General features: G+C 44.1%; 1 protein-coding gene across 1 annotated transcript in view; it reads left to right on the top strand.

The window, feature by feature from the left end:
- Positions 1-18,166, top strand: part of Slc7a14 (solute carrier family 7 member 14) — a 45,199-nt gene that overhangs the window by 8,899 nt on the left and 18,134 nt on the right. Inside the window, exons 2-4 of the mRNA XM_051185878.1 lie at positions 9,544-9,780; positions 12,217-12,434; positions 17,387-17,533. Of these exons, the coding sequence (XP_051041835.1) occupies positions 9,544-9,780; positions 12,217-12,434; positions 17,387-17,533 (602 nt within the window). The remainder of the gene's footprint in view (positions 1-9,543; positions 9,781-12,216; positions 12,435-17,386; positions 17,534-18,166) is intronic.

Here is an 18,166-nt window from a genome sequence, read left to right as displayed (position 1 = left end):
CTCTCATGGTGTCAGTTGTGTTGAGGTGCTGGGAGCCCATTTACGTTCATGTGCAAACATATCTATCCTCAAAGCTATTCACTCTTTCTATTTTAAAATGCATTCACCAAAAACACTGACTATATTCATATATCTTGAGACTGATTTTAAATGGCCCAGCTTATAATTTATTTTATGTGTGTGAGCATGTGTGTAGGTATTTGTATGTGTACAAGGCACATCTGTGCATACAGAGAGATCAGAGGACAACTCCAGGAGCATTCTGCAGCCTCCATCTACCTTTTTTATTTTTATTTTTATTTTTATTTTGGAACTCACAGAGCAGGCAAGGGTGGCTGACCAGTAAGTTCCAGTTCCAGGAATCCTCTTGTCTTTTCCTCCTCCTCACTAACAGACTCTAAGTACATGCCATCATGTCTGAAAGAGAGAGCGAGAGAGAGAGAGAGAGAGAGAGAGAGAGAGAGAGAACTGTTAGTATAGGGTAAGCACTATATTAGCAAAGCCATCTCCACTGCTCAGCCCATCAGACTTAAAGAAAATTAACAACTTTAACAAATTTCTCTTGTTTGTGGATACAGAATACCAGCTCCTTTGAAACCATTGCCAATGATATCTTAATCACCAACATTCACAGCCGAATACTATGAATGTAACCAAGAGCACTCTTGATGTCTCACTTAGGGATGTAAACACCATTTCAAAAGCCAAGGGAGTCACTCTTTCCCTCTCTGTCATTCCTTTATTCAAAACTCAGCTAAAAATATACCACTGCTGTGGCCTTTAACAGGGGCAGCCTCGTCAGAAACAATCTATCAGATTCCTATGGGTTAGACTTTTGGAAAGAGAAACCCCACCTGTGTCTGCCACCTGTGCCAGAACACCCTGCGGCCACTGTTCACAAGGGGCTCCATTCCTTCCTTTCAACACATGAGCAGGTGGCAACGTTCCCACTTGTGCTACAATCTGTTCCACTAATCGGCCTAGCCTTTCTTCCCGATCTCGGTGGGAACTCCACTTGCTGTGCCCGTGCGGCCAGAGTACTGAGCTTGGCAGAGGGTGTTGGGATTGAAACACTTAACAGACCACCTCGAGAAGTGAAGAGGAAGCTGCTGCCTTTTATTACAGAGAGTAATGGGCTTATATACCCAAGCCAGGGGATGGGCTAAGCATAGGAGGAAGTCATGCACCACCCACACCTGGAGTCAAGGCACAGGCACTGCACACCAGAAAGTTATGAGAATAGCCTTGTTTAATCAACCTTGAGAGCACAGGAGTTCTACAGCTGGGTGGGGAGGAAGAGGGCTGTAAGGGACAAGTACTTAAATTTCCCAACACACTTGAGAATACAAAATTTGTACTTACACTTCCTAGAGCTCAGAAGAGTATGAAGAGGAAAGGAGGGCCTTGAGACCAGGCTCAGCAGATGCTTGCCTGCTCACGCAAAAGAGCAAGGCTTGGTTCTCAGCCCCTACATCAAGTGACGTACAACCTCTGTCTCCAGTCCCAGGGGATCTGAGGCATCTTCTGGCTTCCTTGGCACCTGTACAGATGTGCTCATAAAGTTACACAGGCGTGCACGCATGCGCGTGCCCACACACAAAAATACCAGGCATGCATGCACACACACACACACACACACACACACACACACACACACACACACACAAATAAAAATACATGGGTCTTTTTACAGACAGGGGAGAAAGGGGAAGTTAGGTAAGGGAAGTGGCTGGGTTAAATGGAAGCAGGGTCTGCAGCAAATCCTCATAGCCACACCATCTTCTCACAAGATCCCAGAGTCTCTACCCTTGCAGCCCTCCCTGAATGCTGTCCCAATTTGAAGGAAATTGAAAAGTCAAGGAATCTGGAGATGATCCACGTTGAAAGTTTGGCTGTGGGCTATTCTCCCTAGACATCTGCTGAGAAGGTACCTCTTCACAGAGTGGTGGTCTCCCCTGCTCCTCAGAGGCACTCTGAGATGAGAGCCATCAACACTCCAGAGGCATGGGACAGGCAGATCTCTCTGAGCTCAAGGCAGCCTGGTCTACATAGTGAGTTTCAGAACAGCTGGGGCTACATAGTGAGACCCTATCTAAAGGAAAGAAGGGATGGAGGGAGGAAAGAAGGAAGGGAGAGAGGGAGGGACAGAGTCAGTAATGGTCCCCTCCTGCTCCTCAAGAGAATAGGATAACCAGCTGTCACCACCTCAACTCCTCTTTGTCCTTTCTGCCCAAGGCCTTTGTAGCTCAGATGTTAAAAGTCACCTTGACAAGGAGGAACAGATCTCACAAAAAGAGATCAGCAAGGAGTAGATTTCTTATGGAAGGCCTGAGCAAAAAATCTTTTTATGAAAGACATTAAAGTCCAGGAGGAAAAAGATCCAGGTCTGTTTTAGAAGCACATTGAGCAGAAACAACATAGTCTAGAGCCTAGAATAATCCTTCATTTCCCTGCCAGTGCTGAGTCCTGGCATTGTCAGCCAGGAACACTTGTGTGCAGTCTCTTAACCTCCCTAAGGCAAATACTCTTGTATCAACTCTCCAGAAGCTGTTGACCAAGGCATTCTCTCAGCTGTAAATAACAACTAGACAGCCAGCAAGGGAATGCACCTTACACCAGGAACCATACATGAGTCCACCCAAGACACAAAGCCACCTATACAATAGGCACCATCGCCATCTTCCGGGTGGGAAAGCCAAGGCTCTGTAAGGGACGGACATGAGCCACATGATTGGCTCAGGGAACAGCTAAGCCTTTGAGCAGCCTTCCATCAGACATAACCAGCCAAGCTCTGCATCAGCCATGATTGCTATCATAGAACACACTAATTCATATTGTGATGGACACTATACCTCCAGTTACCTCCGAAATATTTTCACAGATGGAGATTTCAAGAAAAAAGAGTAAGCAGGTAGACTTTTCACGCACTTTGTGAACCAGTTACTCAACTTGACCTGATTTGGGGTCAATTCTCTATTAGGCTAGCTTGTGCCCTTCTAATTTAAATGTAGCTATATTGGTGCCATGGTCTGGGGATCTGTGCTGGGATTTGGGGGGGGGACTTTGTTACCTACCCATCTTTAATTGGAGTACTATCAGGTTCAATAACTGATTATTTCAGGCCCTCCCTGATTGGTGGTGCTGCTGCCCCTGAACCTATTTGGCACAGAATTCATATGTCTCTTCTCTGACACGAACAGAGGCATTCCCAGACAAATTGCTTTCCTTCCAGACACATTTGTAAAACTTGCCTGGGTTCCTGTGACAGGCAACAGGGTGAGTGAGCAAGGTTGCCCAGGTAAGAGATGGTGGTGGTGAGGTGGAAGGGAGATGTAGCCTGATGCATCACGCCTGAAAACAAACCCCACAACTTTCCCTGCTACCCAAGAACGTGAGGAAGAGCATGCGAGGACGCGTTCGCTGGGCCTAGCCCCATGCAGTTTGAGGCTAGAAAAGTGTTTCTCAGAATCCAGAAACCTGCTTCTCAAAGGAGACAGCTGGGGTAGGGACACTTCATCACGTGGCATCTGGAATTCGGTGTCCTGAAGAAAATAGATGTTTCCAACAGAAGTTACACTCTATTTCCCTCTAAAGTTTGGTAATTTCTCCTCGTGTCCCAATCCCGACTACATTTTGAAAGGACTAGCCACCTGGTGATATATACAGTATCTTAACCCTACTGGAAAAGTATCAAAGAAACAGATATTTCATGAAAACTAAGAAGAGAGATGGCATCCATCCAGCAAAATGCTGTATTTGGTGAGGATGTTTTTGAAGACATGCCTGGGCTCAGCGGCAAATCACGGTGGTGTGATCCAGTGGTAGACTCCCTCTTGTAGCTGGAGTTTGGTGGATAATTAACATTAATCAGGAATGAGACGGACAGGTGAAGAATCACTGAGTTATCCATCAGCCCATCCCACCACCGAAACGCAGCCAGCAGTTTCAGAGCATAAAGAGCTAGAAATTCTTCCATAAACATTTGCATTCATGGGCCAGTGAGAGGGCCCAGTGAGTAAAGACACTTGCTGCCAAGCCCCACAACTCAGTTCAGTCTCCTGCAACCAAATGCAGGAAGAAGAGAACTGACTCCTGAAAGTTGTGCTCTGGCCTACAAACAGACACACAGACACACACACACACATACACACACACACCCACACACACACACACACACACACACACACACTGTAGCATACCTGCCCCACACACATACACAGATGTTTAAGGTCATTTCAGAAATTCTGTCATACTTTCCAGTGAAAGTTAATTTAATAATTTTTATGAACTGGCCACCAACTCAGAAGCAATTTGTAAAATCAAACATTCTAATACATAATCCAAAGTTATATCAATTTGATATTTAGATGCTGAGGAATGATAGCAGGAAATACTTTAAATTTTTATTTTCTGTAATTAAACCATTGTTTCTATAAAAGCAGAAAAGTTTATGTACACAGTAAAAAGGATGCAATTCATACCTGTCTTAGTTAGGGTTTCTATTGCTATAATAAGGCACTGTAACCTGCCTGCTTTCTTATAGGACCCAGGACCATCTGTCCCACTGGGCTGAGCTCTTCCACATCCATCACCAATCAAGAAGATGCACCAGGGCTTGCCTACAGGCCAATCTGGTGGGATCACTTTCTAAATTGATGTCCACTCTTCCCAAATGACTCTACTTCATGTCAAGTTGACATAAAACTAGCCTGCACAATAGCATATGATGGTCTCTAATCTGAGCCCAAATGTTTTAGAGCATATTAGTTGACTTTGTGTGCCATTTACACATATGTAAATGTACAATGCATGTTGTATGTCTAGAGCCAAGGCTAAAGTGAAGTCATGCCATGCAACCCAAGTGAGCATGGCACATTTGATCTTGAATTAATTTGGGACCATTGTACATATGGAAATGAAGTTTCTGTTCCACCTGGTCCAGCAGCCCTTAGTCTCAAATGAATACACAGAAACTTTATTAATTATAAAACTGGCTGAAAGGCTAGGCTTCTTATTGGCTAGCTCTCTCTTAATTATTAACCCATTTCTATTCATCTATGTATTGCCATGAGGCTGTGGCTTACCTGTAATCCGGCATGCTGCTCTTTCAGAAGCATGACATCTCTTTGGCAACCTCTCTCTGCATTCTCCTCATCTGGTAGCCCCGCCTATAATTCCTGCCTGGCTACTGGAAAATCAGTGTTTTATTCATCAACCAATAAGAGAAACATATATACAGAAGGACATCCCCCAACACAGAAAGCTTTCACTGTTGTCAAATTTTTCTTTCCATTATGCAACCTGTCCTAATTAGCTTTAACTATCAACTTGACACTTGAGAAGGGAATCTCAACTGAGAAATTGTCCAGATCAGATTGGCCTGTGGGCATGTCAATGGAGGATTGTCTTGATGGTTTACTGATGTAGGAAGGCCTAGCCCACTGTGGAAGCATCATTCACTAGATAATAGTCATCAGTTGTATAGGAAAGCTAGCTAAGCATGAGTAAGTCGGCAGGCAGCATTTCTCCATGGTTTCTTCTTTGAGTTCCTGTCCTGACTTCCCTCAGTGATGGACTAAGACCTGTAAGGTGAAGCAAATCCATTCTTCTCCTATGTTGTTCTTATTGCAGCCACAAAAAAAAAGAAACTAGAGCACAAGCCCATAAGGGTTATGGGACAGTTTAAGAATCTGTGGGAAAGACTATAAAGGCCCACCAAAAGGAGGCTGCATTTCTCTTGTTCACCTTTCGTCTCAACTCTAACACAGATAGGCAAAGATGTCACTTTCCTAGTAACTTGGGTAAATACAATGAATGAATTGGAAAACTATTAAAACTGATGGTTAAAATTTGGTTACAGCCAGCATTATCATTAAGTGAGCATGCAAGTTCATACTTGGCATGTTGTCTACAACTCAACAATCCTGATGAACAATTGACAACTGTTATGGTTTGAATGTTCTTCATAGAACTCTGTTTAAACTCTGGGTCCCCAGCTGGTCCTGCTCTTTTGAAAGGCTGTAGATCTATTGGGAAGGCAGGCCTGGCTGGCAGAGGTGGTAGGTCCCTGAAGACAGATGGCCTTTCAATGTTGTAGCAAGATGTGCTTCCTGTAGAACACTCTGCTTCCTGGTTCACTGGGATGAAAAGAAGCTGTGCTTAGGAAGTGTGGTGTTCATGGTGAGTGAAGCAGCTCCCACCATCACACGCACCAGCACCCACCCACCATGAAGACCAGGCTCCCTAAGCACACGCTCACCTCTTTGGGGCACCAAAGAGCATCTCATAAATGCTCGGCAACATGGGACCAATTCTGCATTAAAGTCCTTCCCAAGTCAACAGATGTTTCAGGGTCAGGACCTCTTTATTGCTTGCAGGCTATATCCATATCCCATGCTAAAGCACCTGATTTAGTTGCAGGCAGCTGTGAGTTGATGGGAGATGTCATTCTGTATATGTTTCTCATACTGGTTAATAATAAAGCACTGTTGGCCAATAGGAAAGGAAGATAGGAGGGACTAGGAGACAAGGAGGAAATAGGAAGTAGGAAGGAGGAGTCAAGATAGAGAGTCTGGAGAGATCTGGACGGCAGCCGCCTCCCCGGTAAGAGAAGGCCATGTGAAAATACATAGATCAGCAGAAATGGGTTAATACTTAAGACAAAGCTAGCCAATAAGAAACTAGTACCTGGCCAACAGTATAATATCAAATACAGAGTCTCTGTGTATTATTTGGGGCTGGTGCAGCAGCAGGACAAGACCAGCGGCGGCAGGCGGAAAAACCGTACTTGTTACAGTGAATGTTGCACAAAGTGGGAGAATTAGGAAGTCAGATGTTACTTGGGAAAAGTGCTGAGTTAGCTGAGAAGCAGATTGGAAAACTAGTTAAAGTAAGCTAAGTACATGCTGGTGGGTGACCCCCCCCCATGTATAGCATGACTGGCATTTGGGGGCAAACGACTAACAGTTCTAACCCTCCTGGGTAAAAGAACTTTCGTGAAAGTGTTTGTATACCCAGTGGTTTTCTTTGATTGAATGTAGAAAGAAAATACATTTTTGTTTCTTACATTTTTATTTTTGACAGTGTTATACAAGTATATACAATATACTGATATCATAATCATCCCCCATTCTCTTTTACTTCCTACCACTGTTGACTCCCATTCCCTTCTTCCCACCTAGTCCCCTCCTACTTTCATGTCCTGTGTGTGTGTGTGTGTGAGAGAGAGAGAGAGAGAGAGAGAGAGAGAGAGAGAGAGAGAGAGAGAGAGAGAGAGAGAGAGACCCAACAAATTTACCTAGGGTTGTCAGATGAGCATAGATAGGGAACTGCAAAATGAAGCAGCGACAACCTACCAGTGGCCACACTGTTGAAGAAATCACCCCCCCCCCCAGAATCTGTTCGTTGCCAATAGCTCCCCAGGGAAATGTGAGGCCTCATTAGCACCACCCCGTTTGTGATGAAATATTGACAGGTCCCATCTTATTCAGGAAGCCACAGCTACTGAGTGTTCATGACTGCAATGGCCATGTCAATTCTGTTTTATAACACTTTCTATAGCCACTGAGTCCAATCAGTGCTGACCACATAGGTCTGTCTACTAGAGTGTGAGCAACCTACTAGAGGCCACACCCCTAATGAAAACTAACTCTCTTTCAACTGCAAATACCCCAGCTAGGACTGGGGCTTTGTGCATAGTGGACTGTTGACTGGCTTGATTTTGTGCGGGCCTTATACAAGCAGCATTTGTTGTTGAGCTCGTGGGTTCAATGGCTTTGTCATGTCCAGAGGACACTGTTTGCTTATCTCTGGCTCTTAGAATCTCCCTGCCCCCTCTTCCACGATATTCTCTGAACCTTGTTCATTTTGGGGCTGTGTGCTAACTTTCTTTATTAATAACGTGCACCTTTGTCTTCCCCTTTGCTACAGTGAGGCATTTCCACAGCTAGCGTAAAGTGTCACTCTCAAACAAAGAGCATCTTCTGTAACATGTAAAACTAAAAGGAAGATGTCACTTTACAGTCTAACCCTGCTACCATTGAGGGGTGTCATCCTGAGTTAGGCCTGCACTCACAATAGCTCCCCCCAAAGGAACACAATAGAAACATACAAAACAAATGAGCATTTTTCTAAAGAGAAGTCATTCTCAATAGTTCAGGAGAATTTGTGCTGATTGCCTTCCCAAGTACAATGGTTAAAAAGGCTTTGGAAGCCAGACATGGTGACACGTGATGATATCCCCAGCCTTTGAGAGGAAGATGTGGTCAGATTATCATGGGATAGCCTGGTCCACACAGTGAGTCAAAGGCCAGCTAGGGCTACTATCCTGGTTAGCTTTTATTGTCAACTCTATACAACTGAGAGTCACCTAGGAAGCAGGGGCTTGCCTAGAGCAGATGGCCTCCAGGGAGTTCCTTGATTGGTGTGAGGAGATCAAGTTCATTTCTGGCAGTGCTACCACTGGGCAGGTGGTCCTGGTATGTAAAAGGAAACTGACTAAACATGAGCCAGAGAGAACGAGCCAGTAAGCAGCCTTCTCCATTGCCCCTGCCTCAAGGTTTCTGCCTTGAGTTCTTTCTTGTGAGTCAAGCATGGCACACGCCTGTAATCCCAGCACTCGGGAGGCAGAGGCAGGTGGATCCTAGGTCAGCCTGGTCTACAGAGTGAGTGCCTTTCCTCCCCATGAGGCTTCTCCAAGTATTTCATCATAGCAACAGGAACCAAACTGGAATAGCTACACAGTGACACCCCTGTCTCAACTGTGTTTCTAGGAAGGAAGATTGGTAATGTCTACAGTAGGCTAGGAATTGTGTCACATACAGTCCTGTGCCTCGTGGCAATGTTTTACTCAGTGATAGACACCTATGTGACTTTAGTCCCATAAGAACTGAAAAGTTGCCATTGACTAGGACATGTAGCTAGCATAACCATGTAAAGTCTGTCATGCAACATGTCTGTGTTGCTACTACTACTGAGCTACTACTCTGTCAGCAGTGTAAGTGCATAACACCTACAGCCATGTACAGATCATAACACTTGATAAATATAATAAATGACCCGGCTACTGGCTTTTGGTTTGTGATGTGCTACTTCTTACTTATAGAAAGAAACATTTGCAGTAAAGCAGGATTGCCCCACTACACCAGCAGTGCACACAGCCAATACTCATTGTGTCTCCAGTCTCACATTTTCCTCTGTGTTTGGTTAGCTCCGCATCATATTGTTCCTCACAACCCTAGGAGTAGTAAGATGTACAGTACTTATTTGTTTGGATGTATGTCTCTGTGTGCCATATATAGGTTTATAACCTAAGCGGGTAGCAAGCTATTCCAGCTAGGTTTGTGTGAGCACACACAGTACTCACCCAGCAAGGAAATCTCCTAATGGCCCATTTCATAGACCATGCCCCCTTCATCAAGTGACCTGTGGCTGTACACAAACGTTTGAGTATTGGTGCTAACAGCCCAGAGGTTCCTAATCTCTCCTCTTAATATCATCAGGCACCAAGCTATCTGCTGATCTCCATTTGTTTGTCCCTTGCAGGTGTGTGTTATGCAGAGTTTGGAGTTCGAGTCCCCAAAACCACAGGATCTGCCTACACCTACAGCTATGTCACTGTTGGGGAATTTGTGGCATTTTTCATTGGCTGGAATTTGATACTGGAGTACCTGATTGGCACGGCAGCTGGCGCCAGTGCCCTGAGCAGCATGTTTGACTCCCTGGCAAACCACACCATCAGCCGCTGGATGGTGGACACAGTGGGAACCCTCAACGGCCTGGGTGAGATTGCATCAACCTCTCCCCTAACATGCAAAGTCGTGAACCAGATGGATAGATTGCCCTTTAAGAATGCAACATCGAGGCTGGAAAGATGGCCCAGTGGGTAAAGTACTTGCTGGGCAAGCTGAGAACCTGAATTTAGTATCCCCAGACCCCACACATACACACACACATCCCAATTTGGCAAAATGTGTCAAGAACTTTAAATGCTTCTTTTTGTTTTTACAAGGCAATTCTTCACTCTAAGAGATTATTCTAATTTTCATGAACACATCATACAAAGAGACTCTCATCCCACTCTTATTTTCAAAGGATACACACCTTTTATCTGAGATGCCTGCAACCAATTCAATATATTGTACAAAGTCTCATTGTATGTGTGAATCTTATCACTTGGGGTATATGGAATCCACTGAAAAGGTTTAAGGTTCCATAGCATCTCAAATTTTGGATTTTTAGATTATAGGTGCTCAATTATAATAATTTAAGAAATTCTTCGGAGGGAGAAGTATTCATGTAAATTATGAATATATATGATGTTCCTGACAACTGAAAAGATGTCTAAGGAGGACATCGCATGGACTATGTATGAATATGTAATGTAATGTCACATATCAAAGAACATAGGCTGTACTGTACATGTGCCCTGCCACTGAATATATGAAAATAAAACTAATGCAGCCAAAGGAGCTGGGGAAGCTTCGCCAGTGATTTCACTGTAAATTTTCTCCCATTTTTCACAAACAAATCTTTTCACTCTTTTTGTTTTTTATTTTTATTTTATTTTGAGACAGGGTTTCTCTATATAACATCCCTGGCTGTCCTGGAACTCACTTTGTGGACCAGGTTGGCCTCGAACTCACAAAGATCCACCTACCTTTGCCTCCTGAGTGCTGAGATTAAAGACATGTGCCACCACCACCCTGCTCCAAATTTAAAAATTAAAAAACAATTTAAAAAAGGAATAAAATGTATTCCAGTCCAACCACAAGGCATACTATCACTGAACAAGAACTGAATGGGTCAGTCAAGAGACATACCATCTGTCACTTGCTACCAGCTCTCTATCCTAATGCCTGGTGTATCCTTCCATATTTGCAGGATTCACAGTAATAGTTGAAGAGGGTTTGGAGTCTTGCCTCAGAATTTCCCAAAACAACTGGGCATGGAGCTCAGTAGTTCAGTGCTTATGTGATTTGTTTGAAACCCTGAGTTCAATCCCTGGAGTATGGGGGCAGGAGAGAAGAGAGAAAAGGGGGTAAGGGAGGGGGAGAGGGAGGAGAGAAAGAAAGGGGGAGGGAGAGGAAAGACTCCAAAAATAATTCTGAGGCTATCTCAAATCATTTGACTTCATTCTATTTTCCTCAGAAATTATTTGACAATGTGCTAACCAGGGTTGAAAGATGGCTCAGTGGTTAAGAGTTAAGAGTTGTGTGTTTCCTGAGGGCCTGAGCTTAGTTCCCAGCATCCCTATCAGGTGGCTCACAGCCTCCTATAACTCCAGCTGCAGGGCATCCAAGGCCTGTGGCTTCTGCAGGTACCTGCCCTCATGTGCACAGACTCATCCATAGGCACACACAGAGAGAGACACGCAATTACAAATAACAAAAATAACTCTTCTTTTTAAATTGCTGATCACCCCAATGCCGTGATAACAAGGATAAATATGATAGCTGTATTCTGATTTCTTAACATTTAAATTCTGAAATGACCTAACATCAGTCATCTGTCTCACTCCAGAAAGATGAAGCCATGTGCCCAAGGCCACACTGTGGGCTGTTGGCAAAAGTACAGCTGGAATCCAGGCTCCCCGGCTGCCAAGGCAATACCTCTTCCTCTCCGTAGAGGGCAGGCGTCCACTAGCCGATAGGCAGACCAAACCAGCAGGACCAATGTTCACTGGGAATTTTCTCTCTGTAACCCCATGCTGCAAGTGAGAGAGGGAAAACTCTTAAAATGGCATTCAAATGTGCACATTTTAAAACTTGATAATAAAGGAAAAAATTGTGACACTGAATAGAAATCTTACAGATTACAAGCTAGCAGTAGTGAAGGTAAAGAAGTTTTCAAAGACTATGTTAGGCCTATGTATGTGCTACAAATGCCTCAAGGAGCCCCTGACTCTACATACGCTCACCATGCTTCCACAGTACTTGGCAAGTGCCTCATTACATGTTCCAAATTTTGATCTATGGTATCAGATAACCTTATCTGTGTCCCAAACTTCCTCATTTGCAAGTCAACATCATACCTACTTATGGACCATACAGTGACATGTGTGTGTACACACAGAGAGTCAGACAGACAGACAGAGCCTTCACTGCTCTTTCTGACAGACTAACCGCTAGGAGCATAGCAATGCAGATGCAATGATGGACGTAGTACTCGGGCCCTTTCTACTCTCTGAACAACACTAACCATGTGTTCCTCCTGTAGGGAAAGGAGAGGAATCATACCCAGACCTTCTTGCTCTGGTGATTGCTGTCATCGTGACCATCATTGTGGCTCTGGGAGTGAAGAATTCTGTGGGCTTCAACAACGTCCTCAATGTACTGAACCTGGCAGTGTGGGTGTTCATCATGATCGCAGGCTTCTTCTTCGTCAATGGCAAATACTGGGCTGAGGGCCAGTTCTTGCCCCACGGCTGGTCAGGGGTGAGTTCATTCCCAGAGGCTGAGGTGCCTTCCATGCTGGGAACAGTCTAAGATGCATTTTCAGGAAAGCATCTTTTAGTTGGGAATGTTTAGAAGAATACCACATCTCATCTATCTCAACATGCCTATCTCCATGCTAAATGCTCTATCTCATCCCATCATCACAATAACCTTGGGCAGAAAATATTCCAAATTGGGACTGAAGGATAAAGGCATCCACACTTAGAGATGGCCAGTGGCTCCCTGGCACGGTGCCAGTGGCAGAATCAGAGTCCAAAGCCAGGAGTATTGGTTCTAAAGACTGCAAAGAAACAGCTGGATTCTGCTAAGAGCAGAAGTCATGCACAGAAATAAACAAATTAGTAAAGGAAGCCAGGAAGAGTGGATGAATGGGAAAGAGCTTTTTTGCCTCAGTGTAAAATTACAGGGGAGATCATTTATAATCAGACTCCAACATCTAACCCTAGAAAGAGAGTCCTGTGGTCTGAAAGCAGTGGAGTGACAGTTTTAAGTACCATCTGAGAGGCACACAGTCTATCTAGTATAGTCTGAGGGACAGGAGGGCAAGCTCAGCAGAAAGGACATCTTCAGTTTCCATCCCCAGGACCTGGTGCCAGTAAAAATGTAAGTCAGGGTGGAAATTTCTTTACATTAAGGGTAGCTCTAAGTCCCACCTGAGTTTTTCCTACAGTGTAAATGGAAAATATTTATTTTGTGGACTTATTGGAAAATAAATCCAGACTTTTTTTTTTTTTACAATAGAGCATAAGTCAGAAATTTTGCAGATGGCAGCATCTCAGAAGTTACCAGATCCTGTCCTCTCATTTCACAAGTTAGTGACTGTCCAGAGTCCCTGAGAGCCAGGGCCGCCTGTGCTGCTTAGAACATAAGTGCAGGACCCTGCTCAATTTGCTTTTGGTAGACTGGTTTTCCTCCAAAATGTCCAGGGATCAGAAATCACTCTTGGAGAACACTCAAAATAACTTTTGTTTATTCCAAGCTGTGCCACGCTACTTGGTGCAGAGAAATAAGCAAGTCACTTCAGCCAAAATTGTGAGTCTTCTACTAATCTACAGGAATTCCACAGAACCACAAAGCGCATCCCTCCTCTCCAAAAAGAATAATTACTGAAACTGGTAGAAACCAGAAAGGGGGACAAAGAAGCACTGTTGGATCCCAAGTTTTCTTATGATACAAATTGTTCTTTTCCTATCACAGAGGAGAAACAACAAATTATTAGAGTGGAAACAAAGAATGCCTCCCAGACCCCAACTGCATTCTTATTGTAACTCATGAAAGCTTTCTCACGATTTTCTCAACACTGGGAGAGATGGCTGGGTCAAGGACTTACGGGAAGATGCTGGACACAGTTAACTTCTGTGTCCTCAGCGCTTCTCATTATCAAGGGAGGAGACAAACTTGAACCAAATGCTTGCAGAAAAGGCTGCCTTCTCAACTGCCTTTGTATAGTGCTGTGAGAGTAACGCCTGCCTGCCATGTTAGATGCTGCTCCATCAACACTGTCCTGCTCTTACAGCCAAACTCTAAAGCAGGTGGTGTGTTAGCCCCACCATACACTTGGAAAACACAGGACTCTGAGGGACTGGTGACACCCTTGATCTCACTTTACTTAGTTAGTCAGGACAGGGGCTGATGTTCCTGACCAGGGCTATGTGGTTCCCAGGCCCTTTCCTCTCTTTTTATACCTTATGTATACTGTGCTGACCTCTCCCTTCTAAGAATTCTTAAAAATAATAATGATGATGAGGGCTAGAGAGAATGCCCTGGTAAGTCTCTTGCTGCATAGGCAACACGCGGGAAGACCAAAGTTTGAATGCCCATAACTCACATAAATGCCAACCAGGTAGGCATGGTGACCCAATAGTAATCCCAGGTATTGGACAGCAGAGACAGGGGATCCCAGAGCAAGATGGCTGGCTCTACTGACAGATAGCAGATATGGTGGGGCACGACAGAGAAAGACTCTTGGCATCAATACTGAGCCAATGCATGCAGGCACACATACCCACACATATGTACATAAAATTACAATAACAATAAGGTAACTGATCTTTAACATTTTCTTTAAACTTTCATGAAGAATTAGAATATTGGGATTTTATTTTTACATGGATGGGTGTTTTGTATCCATGTGTGTCTGTGCACCATGTGCCTGCAGTACCTGCAGAGGCCAGAAGTGGGAGCAAATCTCCTGGAATTGGACTTACAGATGGCTGTTAGCCACCATGTGGGTGCTGGGATTCAAACCTGCACCCTATGGAAGCACAATTGCTTCTCTAAACTGCAGAGCCGTCTCTCCAGCCCCTGAACTGGAACACTGGAGCTGAAAGAAACATTAAGAAATAACAAGTTCATGTCTTCGCTCAGACTGAATGTGCATCACACACACAGTAGCTTGGCCCGCTGTAAGGACTGGAGTGAGGGGCCTCTGCAATCACTCACACTTTCCACGCTGGGAAGAAAGTGGACACATCTTTTGGCCTTTTCTTCCCTCTAGTGCTCTGTTCTGGGGTCTTCATTCTCTTTGGGACGTCTTCTTCCGGCTCAGGGATTCTACACCTTTCCCAGTCAAGATGTCACTGCTTCAAGAAGTCATCAGATCAGCTTTGGGGCCCCAGTTTATGCACCTTGGGTTATCACTTGCTTTTATAGAAAGAAAAGAAGGTCCAGATTTAGGTGTAAAGAAGGAAAGGAATAATGACCTTCCTAACATTTAACATTCTCTTTGTAACTAGTTCTTTCAAATGCATGTTTAATTTATTCTTCATAGGAGCTCCAGGAACATCAATGCTCTCCACTTTTACACTGAAATAGCTGACGTTTTATTCAAGATGACAGTGCTAGTAAGCAATCCAGTTGAAACTGAATTCCAGTCTTAGGTAACCCTGAAGTCTATATTTACTCGACCATCCCCTGGTTTAAATCCCTTGAGACCACCCAGCTTTGTTTAAACCTCTGACCACTGACCTCACCTAGTAGCTTGAGTAGGCTGGGAATTTGGATTGTAATTGCATATCTATTAGAAACAAGTGTGCATCCCCGTGCTGTGACAACAAAGTATTGTCTGATCACGATAGACAACATGAGCTGTTGATTCTCCCTCCTGTTCTCTGCCTGGCCTTGGATTTCTGCATCGTACATGTGCTCTCTAGTGAACAACCTGGCCTTGCTCCTTCCCAACTTTAGTTTCAATCATTTTTCTTATGCAGCAAGGCCACTGTGAATTTAAATCACATACTGCAAAAGCCCGACACCTTCTCATGACTCGATCATCTACCACAGTAGTAAATGGATCCCCACTCGTATCTAACAAATGTCAGCAAAAATGTCTTCTTGCTTGGCAGCTGCATGACTGTATATGCTGCTTGGGGAACTCCTGAGCCCCGCTGCCAAATAGGGAACTAACAGAGTTCCAGTAACTTGGGATGTGCTATGCTTTAGGTAGAAGGCAATGAGGAGATAAGGTAGGATGCCTTAAGGACACCATCACATTGGTTTAGACACAATGCACAAGTGTCATGAAAGGGTTAATGAACAACCAGTCCTCTTCAACAGGGCCCTCACAGACCTCTTCCAGCCACCTCCTTCCAAAGAAAATAGCTTAAGGAATGGTTTACTCACTTAAAGGTTCTGGGTCAAATGCTTCTTTGGTCTTGAAGAGCTTAAGAACAACAAACATTTTCCCCTATATCAAGTGACTCTGGCCCCCAGTTGAACCCCTGCCTCCATCTGCAATTCCTCAGTCCCTGGACGTTGTTGGATGTGTGTGCCCTTTATGTTATTTGTTCTTGATGCTATCTTATGGTTTTTCTTTAACCAAATAAGATATTTTACCAGCACAAACAGCTCCCAGGAAAATAGTCCATAGTAAGAATTTGCAAGGAATTCTGAAGGCCTCCAAAGAAAAGCTATTATTTTCCATAGTCTCCTTGTCTGAATCCATTTGTTGGAACCTATTAACACATTCCACTGTCACTGTGGACAGGCTGCTAATAGAGGTAGGGCATGAGGGTGGTTGAAAATGCTATTAACATTGTCATTTTGTCTTGTCACCCTGGCAGTAAATTAGATAAAGGGGTCTAGTCATTTTCTAGCATCTGAAGCTTCTCAAAACAATACAGGAAGCCTACCTCATCCTAATGCCTGCAAAATATCATCAAAGCCCAGGGGAAGGGGTATAGCTTTTAGGGACCCCGCACACTGAGTAGCAAGGCACTCATATTAGTGATAAGCAAGTAAGAGCCCTCCATGTGGTATGATGCTTCTCTGCAGAGTTGTTGGCAGGGTAAGCCCATTCTGAATCATCTGGGCAAGCATGTACATAGGCTCACCACACATAGGTTTTCAAGTGTTACAGGTATCCCAACCATAAATGCCACTGGCCAGATGGGATCTGGAGAGGGCAAGGGGGAAAGCAGCTCTCAGGATCACACCTTCTCACAGCTTGTTTTTGAGGTTCTTTGTACTCATATTTGTTTGCAAGAGAATTTACATTGTGGTTGAGTACTGATAGGTGAAAATAAAATATAAAATACAAAATATACAGGTAATAACACAACTGAAGGGGTAGCTCAGTGGTAGAGAGCTTCACTAGCATTCATGAGGCCCTAGGCCCAATGTCTCCACCACAAAAAAAAAAAAAAAAAAAAAAAAAAAAGACAGCCTACATACTGATTATTTTTCCAAAAAGAATTAAAATATGTTCACTAACCCAATTTTTATTTGGTCATAAAATTCTCCTCTGTATTTAACACATGAGGAAATGCCTAAGTCATACAGCAAAGTATAGTAGATGAGAATTTGGGTTTTCCACAGTTCCCCTGTGCCATTTAGGAGTGTATCTACAGAGCACTGGGCAGTTCTGGGTACCACATTTAAGCCATGGTCCTGCCCTCATCTTCAGAGCCTGACATATGTCATCATCTTCACAGGTGCTGCAAGGAGCAGCTACTTGTTTCTATGCTTTCATTGGCTTTGACATTATTGCCACCACTGGGGAGGAGGCCAAGAACCCCAATACATCCATCCCGTATGCTATCACTGCATCCCTGGTCATCTGTCTGACAGCATATGTGACTGTAAGTACCAAATGTTCTTCATGACCCTTTATATTTTATTTTAAATGGTGGATGACTCTGGGACTCTGAAGGTTCAGTATTGTAGTACAAGCACAAGGACATGAGACCAATCCTGAATACTCACACGAAAAGCAAAAGGCAGGCGTGGTTATATGAGCTGGTAATTGCAGCACTGAGAAAGCAGACAGACAGATCCCTGGGGCTCACTGGCATTCAGCTTCAACTGCTTAGCATGTTCTAAGCCTGTGAGAGGCCCTAACAACAACAACAACAACAAAAAATAGGTAACCAGTACCTGAGAAATATTGGAATATGTAAGGTTATCTTTGGCCTCTACACAATTTGTACACAATCACATTCCCACTCACACATACATACATACACATTCACAGCAACAGAAACAAATGTGGCTGTAGGACTATGACACCTCCTCTCTCTGGACATAGACTTCTCCTCACTCCTTGTTGATGCTTGCATGGTGTTTCCTTGTGTCCCCTGTAGCTCTACCTATCTATGACAAGAAGACACTCAGGACCTCAAAATGTAGGGAAAGAAAAGCCACAAGTCCTTGCCTTAGCCTGTGCCTTTCAAGTCTCCATCCCTTCACTTCCCTGTGCCTAGGGACAGTGTGCA

This window comes from Phodopus roborovskii, unplaced genomic scaffold (assembly GCF_943737965.1).
Source record: "Phodopus roborovskii unplaced genomic scaffold, PHOROB, whole genome shotgun sequence".
NCBI classification, from domain to species: domain Eukaryota; kingdom Metazoa; phylum Chordata; class Mammalia; order Rodentia; family Cricetidae; genus Phodopus; species Phodopus roborovskii.
This window is presented reverse-complemented; position numbering and strand designations above follow the sequence as displayed.